General features: G+C 43.8%; 1 protein-coding gene across 26 annotated transcripts in view; it reads left to right on the plus strand.

Moving 5' to 3' along the window:
- ncor1 (nuclear receptor corepressor 1) overlaps positions 1 to 14013 on the plus strand; it is a 376647-nt gene that overhangs the window by 230088 nt on the left and 132546 nt on the right. For all 26 annotated transcript variants that reach the window (XM_078224546.1, XM_078224545.1, XM_078224544.1 and 23 more), the window contains one exon: positions 12446 to 12508. In XM_078224546.1, the coding sequence (XP_078080672.1) occupies positions 12446 to 12508 (63 nt within the window). The remainder of the gene's footprint in view (positions 1 to 12445; positions 12509 to 14013) is intronic.

Raw genomic sequence — 14013 nt, forward strand, 5'->3', positions numbered from 1 at the left:
TTACCGTCAAGCAAGGGAAAGGGAAAGGGCAGGCAGAGCAGGGTTCCCCTGCGGCCATTCCCCTCCACAACAGGTATACCGAGTTGGATACTGTTGTGGGGGTTGCCTTACCTGGGGCAAGTTGCGGCAGCCGGATCTCTGGCACTGAGTCTGGTTCTGCAGCACAGAAGGGAGGGTGGAAGAAGAGGAGAGCGGTAGTGATAGGGGACTCGATAGTCAGAGGTACAGACAGGAGGTTCTGTGGTCGTGACAGAGACTCCCGGATGGTTTGTTGCCTCCCGGGTGCCAGGGTCAGGGATGTCTCTGATCGCGTGCACAGCATTCTGAAGTGGGAAGGTGATCAGCCAGATGTCATGGTACACATCGGTACCAATGACGTAGGAAGGAAGAGTGAGGAGGTCCTGAAGAGTGAGTATAGAGAGCTTGGTAGGAAGTTAAAAAGCAGGACCCCGAGGGTAGTAATCTCAGGATTGCTACCTGTGCCACGTGCCAGTGAGGGTAAGAGTAGGATGCTCGGGCGGATGAACACGTGGCTGAGGAACTGGTGTAGGGGGCAGGGTTTCAGATTTCTAGATCATTGGGACGTCTTCTGGGGCAGGTGGGACCTGTACAAGAGAGACGGGTTACACCTGAACTACAAGGGGACCAATATACTTGCAGGGAGGTTTGCTAGTGTTATTGGGGAGGGTTTAAACTAGATTTGCAGGGGGATGGGAACCAGAGTGCCAGAGCAGATAATGGAGCGGGGGTGAAAATAAATGATGTTAATAGTTCATGCAAAATCACAAATAGAAGGGTTGTGTGTGGTGGTAATAATCTTCTGAGGTGTGTCTATTTCAATGCCAGGAGTATTGTGGGGAAGGCAGACGAGCTGAGGGCGTGGATCGACACATGGAATTATGACATTATAGCCATGAGTGAAACTTGGCTACAGGAGGGGCAGGACTGGCAGCTCAATGTTCCAGGGTTCCGATGTTTCAGATGTGATAGAGGCAGAGGGATGAAGGGTGGCATTGCTAGTCAGGGAAAATCTTACAGCAGTGCTCAGGCAGGACAGATTAGAGGGCTTGTCTACGGAGGCCATGTGGGTGGAGCTGAGAAACAGGAAAGGTATGGGGGTGTATTATAGACCACCCAATAGTCAGCGAGAATTGGAGGAGCAAATCTGCAGAGAGATAGCAGACAACTGCAGGAAACATAAAGTTGTGATAGTAGGGGATTTTAATTTTCCACACATAGATTGGGACTCCCATACTGTTAAAGGTCTAGACGGGTTAGAGTTTGTAAAATGTGTTCAGGAAAATTTTCTAAATCAATATATAGAGGTACCAACTAGAGAGGATACAATATTAGATCTCCTATTAGGAAACGAGTTCGGACAAGTGACGAAAGTGTGTGTAGGGGAACACTTTGGTTCCAGTGATCATAACGCCATTAGTTTCAACTTGATCATGGATAAAGATAGATCTGGTCCTCGGGTTGAGGTTCTAAACTGGAAAAAGGCCAAATTTGAAGAAATGAGAAAGGATCTAAAAAGCGTGGATTGGGACAGGCAAGGATGTGATTGGTAAGTGGGAGGCCTTCAAAGGAGAAATTTTGAGAGTGCAGAGTTTGTATGTTCCTGTCAGGAGTAAAGGCAAAGTGAATAAGAATAAGGAACCTTGCTTCTCGGACGATATTGGAACTCTGATAAAGAAGAAGAGAGATGTATGGCATGTATAGGCAACAGGGAGCAAATAAGATGCTTGAGGAGTATAAAAAGTGCCAGAAACTACTTAAGAAATCAGGAGGGCTAAAAGAAGACATGAGGTTGCTTTGGCAGACAAGGTGAAGGATAATCCTAAGAGCTTCTACAGGTATATTAAGAGCAAAAGGATAGTAAGGGATAAAATTGGTCCTCTTGTAGATCAGAGTGGTCGGCTATGTATGAAACCAAAATGGGAGAGATATTAAATGGGTTTTTTGCATCCGTATTTACTCAGGAAACTGGCATGGAGTCTATGGAAATAAGGCAAACAAGTAGGGAGGTCATGGAACCTATACAGATTAAAGGGGAGGAGGTGCTTGCTGTCTTGAGGCAAATCAGAGTAGATAAATCCCCAGGACCAGACAGGGTATTCCCTCGGACCTTGAAGGAGACTAGTGTTGAAATTGCAGGGGCCCTGGCATTATTTAAAATGTCGGTATCCACGGGTGAGGTGCCGGATGATTGGAGGAAAGCTCATGTTGTTCCGTTGTTTAAAAAAGGCTCAAAACGTAATGCGGGAAATTATAGTTTGACGTCAGTAGTAGGTAAATTATTGGAAGGAGTACTAAGAGATAGGACCTACAAATATTTGGATAGACAGGGACTTATTAGGGAGAGTCATCATGGCTTTGTGCGTGGTAGGTCATGTTTAACCAATCTATTAGAGTTTTTCGAGGCGGTTACCAGGAAAGTGGATGAAGGGAAGGCAGTGGATGTTGTCTACATGGACTTCAGTAAGGCCTTTGACAAGGTCCCGCATGGGAGGTTAGTCAGGAAGGTTCAGTCACTAGGTATACATGGAGAGGTAGTAAATTGGATTAGACATTGGCTCAATGGAAGAAGCCAGAGAGTGGTAGTGGAGGATTGCTTCTCTGAGTGGAGGCCTGTGACTAGTGGTGTGCCACAGGGATCAGTGCTGGGTCCATTGTTGTTTGTCATCTATATCAATGATCTGGATGATAATGTGGTAAATTAGATCAACAAATTTGCTGATGATACAAAGATTGGAGGTGTAGTGGACAGTGAGGAAGGTTTTCAAAGCTTGCAGAGGGATTTGGACCAGCTAGAAAAATGGCAGATGGAGTTTAATGCAGACAAGTGTGAGGTATTGCACTTTGGAAGGACAAACCAAGGTAGAACATACAAGGTAAATGGTAGGACACTGAAGAGTGCAGTAGAACAGAGGGATCTGGGAATACAGATACATAATTCCCTAAAAGTGGCGTCACAGGTAGATAGGGTCGTAAAGAGTGCTTTTGGTACATTGGCCTTTATAAATCAAAGTATTGAGTCTCGGAGTTGGAATGTTATGGTGAGGTTGTATAAGACATTGGCGAGGCCGAATTTAGAGTATTGTGTGCAGTTTTGGTCAACTAATTACAGGAAGGATATTAATAAGGTTGAAAGAGTGCAGAGAAGGTTTACAAGGATGTTGCCGGGACTTGAGAAACTGAGTTACAGAGAGAGATTGAATAGGTTAGGACTTTATTCCCTGGAGCGTAGAAGATTGAGGGGAGATTGATAGAGGTATATAAAATTATGATGGGTATAGATAGAGTGAATGCAAGCAGGCTTTTTCCACTGAGGCTAGGGGAGAAAAAAACCAGAGGACATGGGTTAAGGGTGAAGGGGGAAAAGTTTAAAGGGAATATTCGCGGGGGCTTCTTCACACAGAGAGTGGTGGGAGTGTGGAATGAGCTGCCAGATGAAGTGGTGAATGCGGGCTCACTTTTAACATTTAAGAAAAACTTGGACAGGTACATGGAGGAGAGGGGTGTGGAGGGATATGGTCCAGATGCAGGTCAGTGGGACTAGGCAGAAAAATGGTTCGGCACAGCCAAGAAGGCCTGTTTCTGTGCTGTAATGTTCTATGGTTCTATCCATTCAATTTTTTTTGAAATAATCAATTATTTACCCTGTGGCCAATAGGTTCCAGGTGATTACACTCACTGCATAAAAAAGTTCTTCCTCACATTTCCTCTGCTTCTCTCACCCAAAATCTTAATTCTTTGTCCCCTCAACCTTGTTCCATCAACTAATGGGAAGAATTTTTCTTGACTATCTTATCCAAACCTGTCATGATCTTGTACACCCCTATCAATCTCCCCTCAATCTTCTTTCCTCCAAGGAAAACAACCCCAGCTTTTCCTACCTAACTTCGTAGCTAAAACCTCCCATCTTTGGACTCATTCTGGTAAATCACCTCTGCACCCTCTCAATTTTTCCTAAAGCGTGGTGTCGAGAACGGAATACGTTACCGTACAGTTTGAGCTGAACGAGAGCTTTGCAAAGTTTCAGCATAACTGCTTTTGTACTGCTGAAGAACAGAGAGATCAAGACTTTTGATCTTTCATCCATCAGAGCAGACACAAAAATTTCAAAAGGAGCAACAATTTGTACTGCAAGAGGAAAGGGTGCTGATTGGTTGGCAAGTCAACTCTGATTAGCCAAGATGTTGCCATGGAGAATGCATGAGGAAGCTATTGTTTCCTGTGCTTTCGCTTCATTTAAAAAAGAGGCATTGCCTCGATGTGATTTTTTTTTCTCAGTCAAATTTGGCATCGGCAGACTCTTGCTACCATGATTGGTTCGCCTTTCAGTGCCCTAATTGGTTATCCAGTCAGAGCACTCCAATTGGATAATCAGGAATTTAAGAGACATGCTCAATTTGTGTGCCTTTTGTAGTTTTTGCAGTCCCTAGAACAGTATGCACAGCAGAAGGAATGATATTTGAGGCGATCTGACAGTTTTTAGGCACACGGCCTATATTCCCTGCTTTTGTGCTCAATACCTCTATTTTTGAAGCTTAGGATCTCAAATGCTTTCTAACCACTCCCTCAATATGGCCTGTCATCATCAAAGATTGATACACATGCACCCCAAGGTCCTTCTGTCCCTGCAAACTCTTGAGATTTGTGCCATTAAGTCTGTATTGCCTCTCCCTATCCCTTCCTTCTGCTAAATGCATCAGCTCCCACTTCTCTGCATGGAATTCCATCTTCCGCTTGTTTTCCCATTCTGCTAGCCTATCCATGTCCTGTTGTTTGTGATTGGTATCATCCTTCCCGTCTACCACTTCTGCAATTTTGAGAGATAAAAAATGGCGGCTATTAATAGTTTAATGAAGGTCAAAGAGCCAAAGGATCCGTTAAAAGATAACTCGGGTAAACCAATTAAAGATGATCGGATATGGCAGATATGCTGAATGGATTTTTCACGTTGCTTTTCAAAAAGAGGGCTTTAAACAAACTCCCAGTCACAGTAAACGGGACTAAATACTCACAGATGTTAATAGTGCATTTTGCAGGAATTGGAAGGATTAAATAACAACATGGGCTATTTGCAGAAGGGCCAAACAGGACATTTCAAGGATGGCCATTCAGCCACGTGTCCTGTGATTCCTGCCAAACCACCCATGAAGTGCAGATTCTATTTATACTTGTATTTCCTGCGTGCTGGCTTTGTCCGGTTAGTATTTTCAGCTTGAGAGAAAGTCAAATTCGTGGGAGCATAGATTTAAACTTGTGTGGCCCATGAGGCTCTGTGTTGCGAGCCTAAATGCCCTACAAAGTCTAAAAAACTTGGACCCTCCAAATATGTATCCTGCAACAATCAAGGAATTTAAGGAGACATTAATGCTGTCTTTCAGAGCTCTATTATTTTAATAGATATAATTGAGGATGCAAATATAATTCCACCAACAATATGAAGAATTAAAAGAGTAAAATGGGTATAGGTCAGTTTGATTCCTAGCGAAGGTTGTTAAGGGAACAGTGTGCATTTTTGAAAGGAATTGGCCAGTAGCTGTTGAGAAGCAGGTTTAGGCCGACCACCCGCAGTTTATTTTCCCCAGAGGGGAGAGGGGTGGGACAGGAGTTAATGTTACTGAAAGTAGGTAACCCACCAAATGAGCGCTGTGGTTGGACTGGGATCAAATGTCCTTTACTGGCTGTGTGCCATGAATGCATTGCATGCCTGTGGAACAGCTGATACTTATCAGCTGAGACGTCAACACTGCTCTCAGAGCTCTGTTTCAGTATGGTTTCGTGTGTTTGAATTTTTAGTAGTACACTCCGTTTCCAGTGGGAAAATGTGAAATACCTGTGACTAGAATTGGAGGTTTCAGGTATGAACCTTGCTTGATCTTGCATCCTTATCATCCAGTTTAATGCAACGCGTTATACTTCCTTTCTCCAAGTTTCTCTACCCACCCCCCTTTCCCCACCTTCTGCCCTCTCTTCTCCCCCCAGCCCATATCATCTTTCTCCAATTCCTGTTCCATTGTACATACATACAAACTTAGGAATTAGGAGCGGGAATAGGCTGTTTGAGCCTGCACCATTCAATCCGATTGTGGCTGATCTGATTGTGACTGATCTGATTGTGACCTCAACTCTACCTACTGCTGCCTTAAAAATATCCAGAGTCTGCTTTCACTGTGTTTTGAGAAAAAGCGTTCCAAAGACTCATGAACCTCTGCGAGAAAGCATTCCTCCTCATCTTTGTCTTTGATCAGCTAGTCCCAATTGCCCGCATTTGGCCCATATCCCTCTACCCATCTTACCCATGTAACTGTCTAAATAATTTTTAAAAGACAAAATTGTACGCACCTCTACTACTACCTCTGGCAGCTTGTTCCAGACACTCACCACCCTGTGTGTGAAAAAATTGCTCCTCTGGACCCTTTTGTATCTCTCCCCTCTCACCTTAAACCTATACCCTCTAGTTTTGGACTCCCCTACCTTTGGGAAAAGATATTGACTATCTAGCTGATCTCTGACCCTCATTATTTTATAGACCTCTAGAAGATCACTCCTCAGCCTTCTACGCTCCAGAGGAAAAACTGTACACAGTATTCCAAGTGTGGCCTTACCAATGTCTTGTACAACTTCAACAAGACGCCCCAACTCCTGTATTCAATCCGCCCTGTCAAGACCCCTCAGGACCTTGCATGCTTCGATCAAGTCATTTCTTGGTCTTCTAAACTCTAGCGGATGCTGACCTAACCTGTCCAACTTTTCCTCATAAGGTAACCCGTCCAATCCAGTCATAGATAGAATGCAAGACTGGGCGGAGAAGTGGCAGATGGACTTCAACCCGGATAAGTGTGTAGTGATCCATTTTGGCAGATCCAATGGGATGGAGCAGCAGTATAAAATGAAGGGTACCATTCTTAGCAGTGTAGAGGATCAGAAGGACCTTGGGGTCCGGGTCCATAGGACTCTTAAATCGGCCTCGCAGGTGGAGGATGCGGTCAAGAAGGCGTATGGCGTACTAGCCTTCATTAATCGAGGGATTGAGTTTAGGAGTCGGGAGATAATGCTGCAGCTTTATAGGACCCTGGTTAGACCCCACTTGGAGTACTGCGCGCAGTTCTGGTCACCTCATTACAGGAAAGATGTTGAAGCCATTGAAAGGGTGCAGAGGAGATTTACAAGGATGTTGCCTGGATTGGGGGGCATGCCTTATGAGGATAGGTTGAGGGAGCTTGGTCTCTTCTCCCTGGAGAGACGAAGGATGAGAGGTGACCTGATAGAGGTTTACAAGATGTTGAGGGGTCTGGATAGGGTGGACTCTCAGAGGCTATTTCCAAGGGCTGAAATGGTTGCTACGAGAGGACACAGGTTTAAGGTGCTGGGGGGTAGGTACAGGGGGGATGTCAGGGGTAAGTTTTTCACTCAGAGGGTGGTGGGTGAGTGGAATCGGCTGACGTCGGTGGTGGTGGAGGCAAACTCGTTGGGGTCTTTTAAGAGACTTCTGGATGAGTACATGGGATTTAATGGGATTGAGGGCTATAGATAGGCCTAGAGGTGGGGATGTGATCGGCGCAACTTGTGGGCCGAAGGGCCTGTTTGTGCTGTGGCTTTCTATGTTCTATGTTCTATTAGTCTAGTAAACCTTCACTGAACTGCTTCCATTACATTTACATCCTTCCTTAAGTAAGGATGGCAATACTCTGCACAATATTCCAGATGTGGCCTCACCAATACCTTGTATAATTGAGGTGTACTCTCTCTACCTTTGTATTCAGTTCCCCTTGCAATAAATGATATCGTTCTATTAATTTTCTTGATTACTTGTTGTACCTGCATACAAACCTTTTGTAACCTTTTTGTGCACTAGACCATCCAGATCCCTCTGCATTTCAGAGACCTGCAATCTCTCACCATTTAGTAATAAGCTTTTTTTATTCTTTCTGCAATAATGGACAATGACCAATTTTCCCACATTATACTCCATTTGCCTGATCTTTGCCCACTCACTTAACCTTTCGATGTCCATTTGTAGCTTCCTTGTGTCACCTTCGCAACTTACTTCCCCCACTCTCTCCCGTAAATTTCCTCTTCCTCTCTCTCGCTCTATCCTAATGTCCCTCATCATTCTCTGCTCACCTTCTCCCTTCCCATCTTCTCTCTGTTCCCTCCTTTTGAACATAATTGTGCTACAACCAGCTGCCTGTTCCACTGTATAATTTGAATGAGTAACTTAGTGCCACCAGATCTTTTACATAGAAACTAGAAGCATGAGTAGGCTATTCGGCCCTTCGAGCCTGTTCCACCATTCATTATGATCATGGCTGATCATCAAATTCAATATCCTGATTACTCCTTTCCCCCTCATATCCTTTGATCCCTTTAGCCCCAAGAGCTATACCTAAATCCTTCTTGAAATCAGACAATGCATTGGTCTCTACTACTTTCTGTGGTAGTGAATTCCACACATTCACCACTCTCTGAATGAAGAAATTTCTCCTCACCTCAGTTCTAAAAGGTTTACCCCTTCTCCTCAAACTATGATCCCTAGTTCTGGACTCCTCCACGATTGGGAACATTGTTTCTGAATCTACCCTGTCTAACCCTGTTAGAATTTTATAAGTTTCTGTGAGATCCCCTCTCACTCTTCTGAACTCCAGTGAATCTAATCCTAACCGACTTAGTCTCTCCTCATATGACAGACTAGCCATCCCATGGATCAGTCTGGTAAACCTTCATTGTACTCCCTCAATAGTAAGGACAGATAAGGAGACCTAAACTGCACACTATTCCGGGTGTGGCCTCACCAACGCCCTATACAATTGCAGCAAAACATCCCTATCCCTGTACTCAAATCCTCTCCCTATGAAGGCCAACATACCATTTGCCTTCTTTACTGCCTGCTGTACCTGCACGCTTACTTTCAGCGACTGATGCACAGGCACCAAGATCTCGCTATTTACACCCATTGAAATAATCATCTGTCTTCTTATTCTTGCTACCAAAGTGGATAACTTCACGTTTATCCACATTATGCTGCATCTGCAATGCAGATGCCCACACTCTCAGCCTGTCCAAATCATGCTGAATCATCTCTGTATCCTCCTCACAGCTCACTCTCCCACTCAACTTTGTATCATTTGCAAAGTTGGAGATAATACATTCAGTTCCCTCTTCCAAATCATTAAGATATAATGTGAACAGTTGGGGTTCTAGCACAGATCCCTGCGGAACCCCATTAATCACTGACTGCCAACCAGAAAAAGACCCATTTATGCCAACATTTTGTTTCCTATCGATTAACCAACTTTCTATCCATCTCAAGACATTGCCTATAATCCCATGAGTTTTAATTTTACATAGTAGTCTGTTGTGTGAGAGCTTGTCAAAAGGCTTCTGAGAGTCTAAATAAACCACATCCACTGGTTCTCCTCGGTCAACTCTACTGGTTACATCCTCAAAGGATTCCAATGGATTCGTCAAGCATGATTTCCCCTTTGTAAATCCTTGCTGCTTTGTCATAGAGGATCATAGAATCCCTAAAGTGCAGAAGGAGGCCATTCGGCCCATCGAGCCTGCACCGGCAAGACTCCTGCTCAGGCCCTACTCCCATAACCATACATATTTATGCTGCTAATCCCCCTGACTCTAAGGGGCAGTTTAGCATGGCCAATCCACCTAACCTGCATATCTTTGGAATATGGGAGGAAAGTTGAGCACCTGGAGGAAACCCACGCAGACACAGGGGGGAATGTGCAAACTGCACACAGACAGTTCTGATTATTATCTGATTTGTTCCTCCTTACTTGGTCACACTCCCTTCTTTGATTATTTTTCCCTTCTCTCTCTGACTTTCTATTGCTATCTTTAATGTGCATTTTCTTTCACTAACCACCTCTTCCTTTCTCTTGTCACATGCAATGTTATTGCATTTTCTGTTTTGTTTTCTGTTGCTATCACACTCATTCCAAGGACTTGACATTGTTCTAACTGCCTGCAGAAATTTCATGTACACAGCAAACCCAATGTTGTTAAACTGCCCAATCTGTGCTAGTCATAGAAACATAGAAAACTACAGCATAAAACAGGCCCTTCGGCCCCACAAGTTGTGCCGAACATATCCCTACCTTTTCGGCCTACCTATAACCCTCCATCCTATTAAGTCCCATGTACTCATTCAGGAGTCTCTTAAAAGACCCTATTGAGTTTGCCTCCACCACCACTGACGGCAGCCGATTCCACTCGCCCACCACCCTCGGTGTGAAAAACTTCCCCCTAACATTTCCCCTGTACCTACTCCCCAGCACCTTAAACCTGTGTCCTCTCATAGCAGCCATTTTCACCCTGGGAAAAAGCCATTGTGAATTCAGTATCCATCTCAATCTGCCAATTTACTCTTGGGTTTTCTGTTAGCTATCTGTTTTTGCCCTAATGTTGTATACCGGTTTGCCTATAGTCTAGAGCCTGTTTTCCTTATAGATGTGAGAAAAAAAACAACAAACATTATCAAAATCTGTTTGTATAACAAAGTATTGCTCCAGTATGTCGGTGCACCAAGATATAAAATCCTTTCAGTTTTCTCACCTCTGACTCACAAGGTACAGTGATCAAGTCTTATTCCAGTGCTGAGCTGACACTCCTGTGCAACACTGAGGGAGTACTGCAGTGGTGCCATTTTTCTTATGAGATGTTAGATGGAGGCACCATCAGTCTGCCTGGTTGGATGCAAAAGATCCCATGGCACTATTTCAAAGAAGAGCAGAAGAGTTATCCCTGGTGTCCTGGCCAATATGTATCCCTGTGTCTAGATCGCACTAAGCAGATGATCTGCTCATTATCACATTGTGGTTTGAGGGAGTTTGCTGTGCTCATGTACAGCATTTTCTACTTTTTTTTTGTATTTATTCGTGGGCCATGGGTGTCGCTGGCTGGCCAACACTCATTGCCCATCCCTCGTCACCCTTGGAGGGCAGTTGAGAGTCAACCACATTGCTGTGACTCTGGAGTCACATGTAGGCCAGACCAGGTAAGGATGGCAGATTTCCTTCCCAAAAGGACATTAGTGACCCAGATGGGTTTTTCTGACAATTGACAATGGTTTCATGGTCATCAGTAGATTCTTAATTCCAGATGTTTTTTATTCAATTCAAATTTCACCATCTGCCGTGGCAGGATTCAAACCCAGGTCCCAGAACATTAACTGAGTTTCTGATTAATAGTCTAGCAATAATAGCACTAGGCCATCGCCTCCCCCAACTGTACAAAGGTAGGGTTCTGAAGACTGTGGAGGAACAGAGAGATCTTGGGGTCCATATTCACAGATCTCTAAAGGTTGCCACTCAAGTGGATAGAGCTGTGAAGAAGGCCTATAGTGTGTTAGCTTTTATTAACAGGGGGTTGGAGTTTAAGAGCCGTGGGGTTATGCTGCAACTGTACAGGACCTTGGTGAGACCACATTTGGAATATTGTGTGCAGTTCTGGTCACCTCACTATAAGAAGGATGTGGAAGCGCTGGAAAGAGTGCAGAGGAGATTTACCAGGATGCTGCCTGGTTTGGAGGGTAGGTCTTATGAGGAAAGGTTGAGGGAGCTAGGGCTGTTCTCTCTGGAGTGGAGGAGATAGATAGAGTGAACGTTCAAAGACTATTTCCTTGAGTGGATGGAGCTATTACAAGGGGGCATAACTATAGGGTTCGTGGTGGGAGATATAGGAAGGATATCAGAGGTAGGTTCTTTACGCAGAGAGTGGTTGGGGTGTGGAATGGACTGCCTGCAGTGATAGTGGAGTCAGACACTTTAGGAACATTTAAGCGGTTATTGGATAGGCACATGGAGCACACCAGGATGATAGGGAGTGGGATAGCTTGATCTTGGTTTCAGATAAAGCTCGGCACAACATCGTGGGCTGAAGGGCCTGTTCTGTGCTGTATTGTTCTATGTTCTATGTTAACTGTGACCGCACTTCAAAAGTACTTAATTCACTGTAAAGTGTTTTTAACCATCCAGTGATCATGAAAAGTGCTATATAAATGCATAGTTTTTTTCTGAATATTGTAGCTGGACTACAACCTGGACTACAACCTAAGTGAGGTATTGTGTTTAGAGGGAATGGCTCAATGGAACTCTACAGATGGTGACCTTTGACTTATTGCCACGCCTTTACAAACATTTGGGTTTGATGCTGCCAGTGAACTGGAATTTGTCTTGGGTGCTCAATTGACAAGTATGTGTTCAGTCCCAAGATTTGATTTAACTTTCTGTAGGCAGCAGGAAATGAGATTTGTCCAACTTTGGAGTAAGCAGAGTTGACAGATCTTTGCAGGCCACCAGCAGCTTTTAAGGAAGGCTTTAAGCATGGTTAATGTAAATAGATGGATCGATTGTAGAAAGCTGAGGTGGCTGAGGGTTCTCCACACTCTGAACAGATTGTTCCTTGTACTTTTCAGCTGTGACTGAGCCTGTGGAGACTTCCCGTTGGACAGAGGAAGAAATGGAAGTGGCCAAAAAAGGTTAGTATATTTAAAAACATTTTGTCTGGTTTCAAAGCCTGACAGTATCTCATTGTGTCTTATTTTGTTTGTGTAGCTGTACTGCCTTTCTTGTAGAGAGCTTCCCTCGTCAAGACTGTTGATTGACGAGCCACTTCGTTAAATCTGTAAATGCAAATTAATCATTTTATAAATATCACCTACTAATTTGAAAGCTTTGCAGTTTCCATTCGAATGACTTTGAATTTACAGCACAGAAATGAGCCTTTCAACCCTCCTGGTGCTTATATTCCGTGTGAACCTCCTACCACTCCATCTACTACTTCTCATCCTTTCAACATATCCTTCTATTAGAAACCTTACTGTTGTACATAGTATGTAAAGTCTAATTCAATTCTAATATAACTTGTATACATTAAAAACAGCTGTTCTTGTTTGTTGCCATAGTTGGCTCACTGAGCTATCTCTGATTGCTTGTAATGCATTGGTGTAGAAATAATAGAATTATTTCAGATTTTAAACATTTAATCTAGGCTAACACTTCAGCACAGTATTGAGGGAAGTACTGCATTACAAGAGGTATGCCATCTTTAGGATGAGGCAGTAAACTGAGGACCTGTCTGCCTTCTCGGGTCAATGTAAATAAGGTGGAAAATAGAAAGACTTGCATTTATATCGCACTTTTTATTGGTGATGCAGTGAGAGCCCCCCAGCAAGAATATTATGGAAGAAGAGGGCACTGTACATGGTGATGGGTTTTGTTGGATTAGGAACTTACTTGGATGAATTGAGACTTTTGCGAGGACACAAGTTGAAAGTTATCAAGTGGAATGTCAGAGCGTGGTGCAGGCCAGTAAGGAATGAGGATGGGAGATAGACGTGGTCAGCAGGAAGCAAGGAAGAGGAAAGTTGGATAGCATTCAGAAGCTGCTTTAGCTTCCAATCCCTGATGTCAGCGGTGATGATAAGCTGCTAATTATTGGTGTGTTGGATCAGTTGATGGGTTGCACAGAACAATGGTATCGATTAACACATTGTTATTGAAGAGCGGTCTCAGTTATTAGTGGATTTTATGGAATGCAGTCATCAGATGTGTTAAATATATCATGAGATATCCATGATAATGAATGGATCTGAAAATGGAAGATGGAAACTTTAGCATCAATCTGTGGGATGAAAGTTCTTGCTCTTTAAATAAAAGCAAATTACGGTGAATACTGGAATCCAAAACAAAAACAGAAAAATGCAGGAAAAAGCATCTGGTCTGGCAGCATATGTGGAGAGAGAAAATAGAGTTAACATTTCAACATGACTCTTCTTTGGAGCCATCCAGGACAAAGGAGTCTGCTCGATCGCTACCCCTTCAACAAACATTCAGTCCCTTCACCACTGACAAACAATGGCAACACGTGTAACAGCTACAAGATGCACTGCAGGAACTCTCCAAGGTTTCATCAGTGGTATCTTGCAAATCCACAACCACTACCATCTAGAAGGACAAGGACAGCAGATACCTGGGACCACTA

The sequence above is a fragment of the Mustelus asterias genome, chromosome 12 (genome assembly GCF_964213995.1).
Source record: "Mustelus asterias chromosome 12, sMusAst1.hap1.1, whole genome shotgun sequence".
Lineage (NCBI taxonomy): Eukaryota > Metazoa > Chordata > Chondrichthyes > Carcharhiniformes > Triakidae > Mustelus > Mustelus asterias.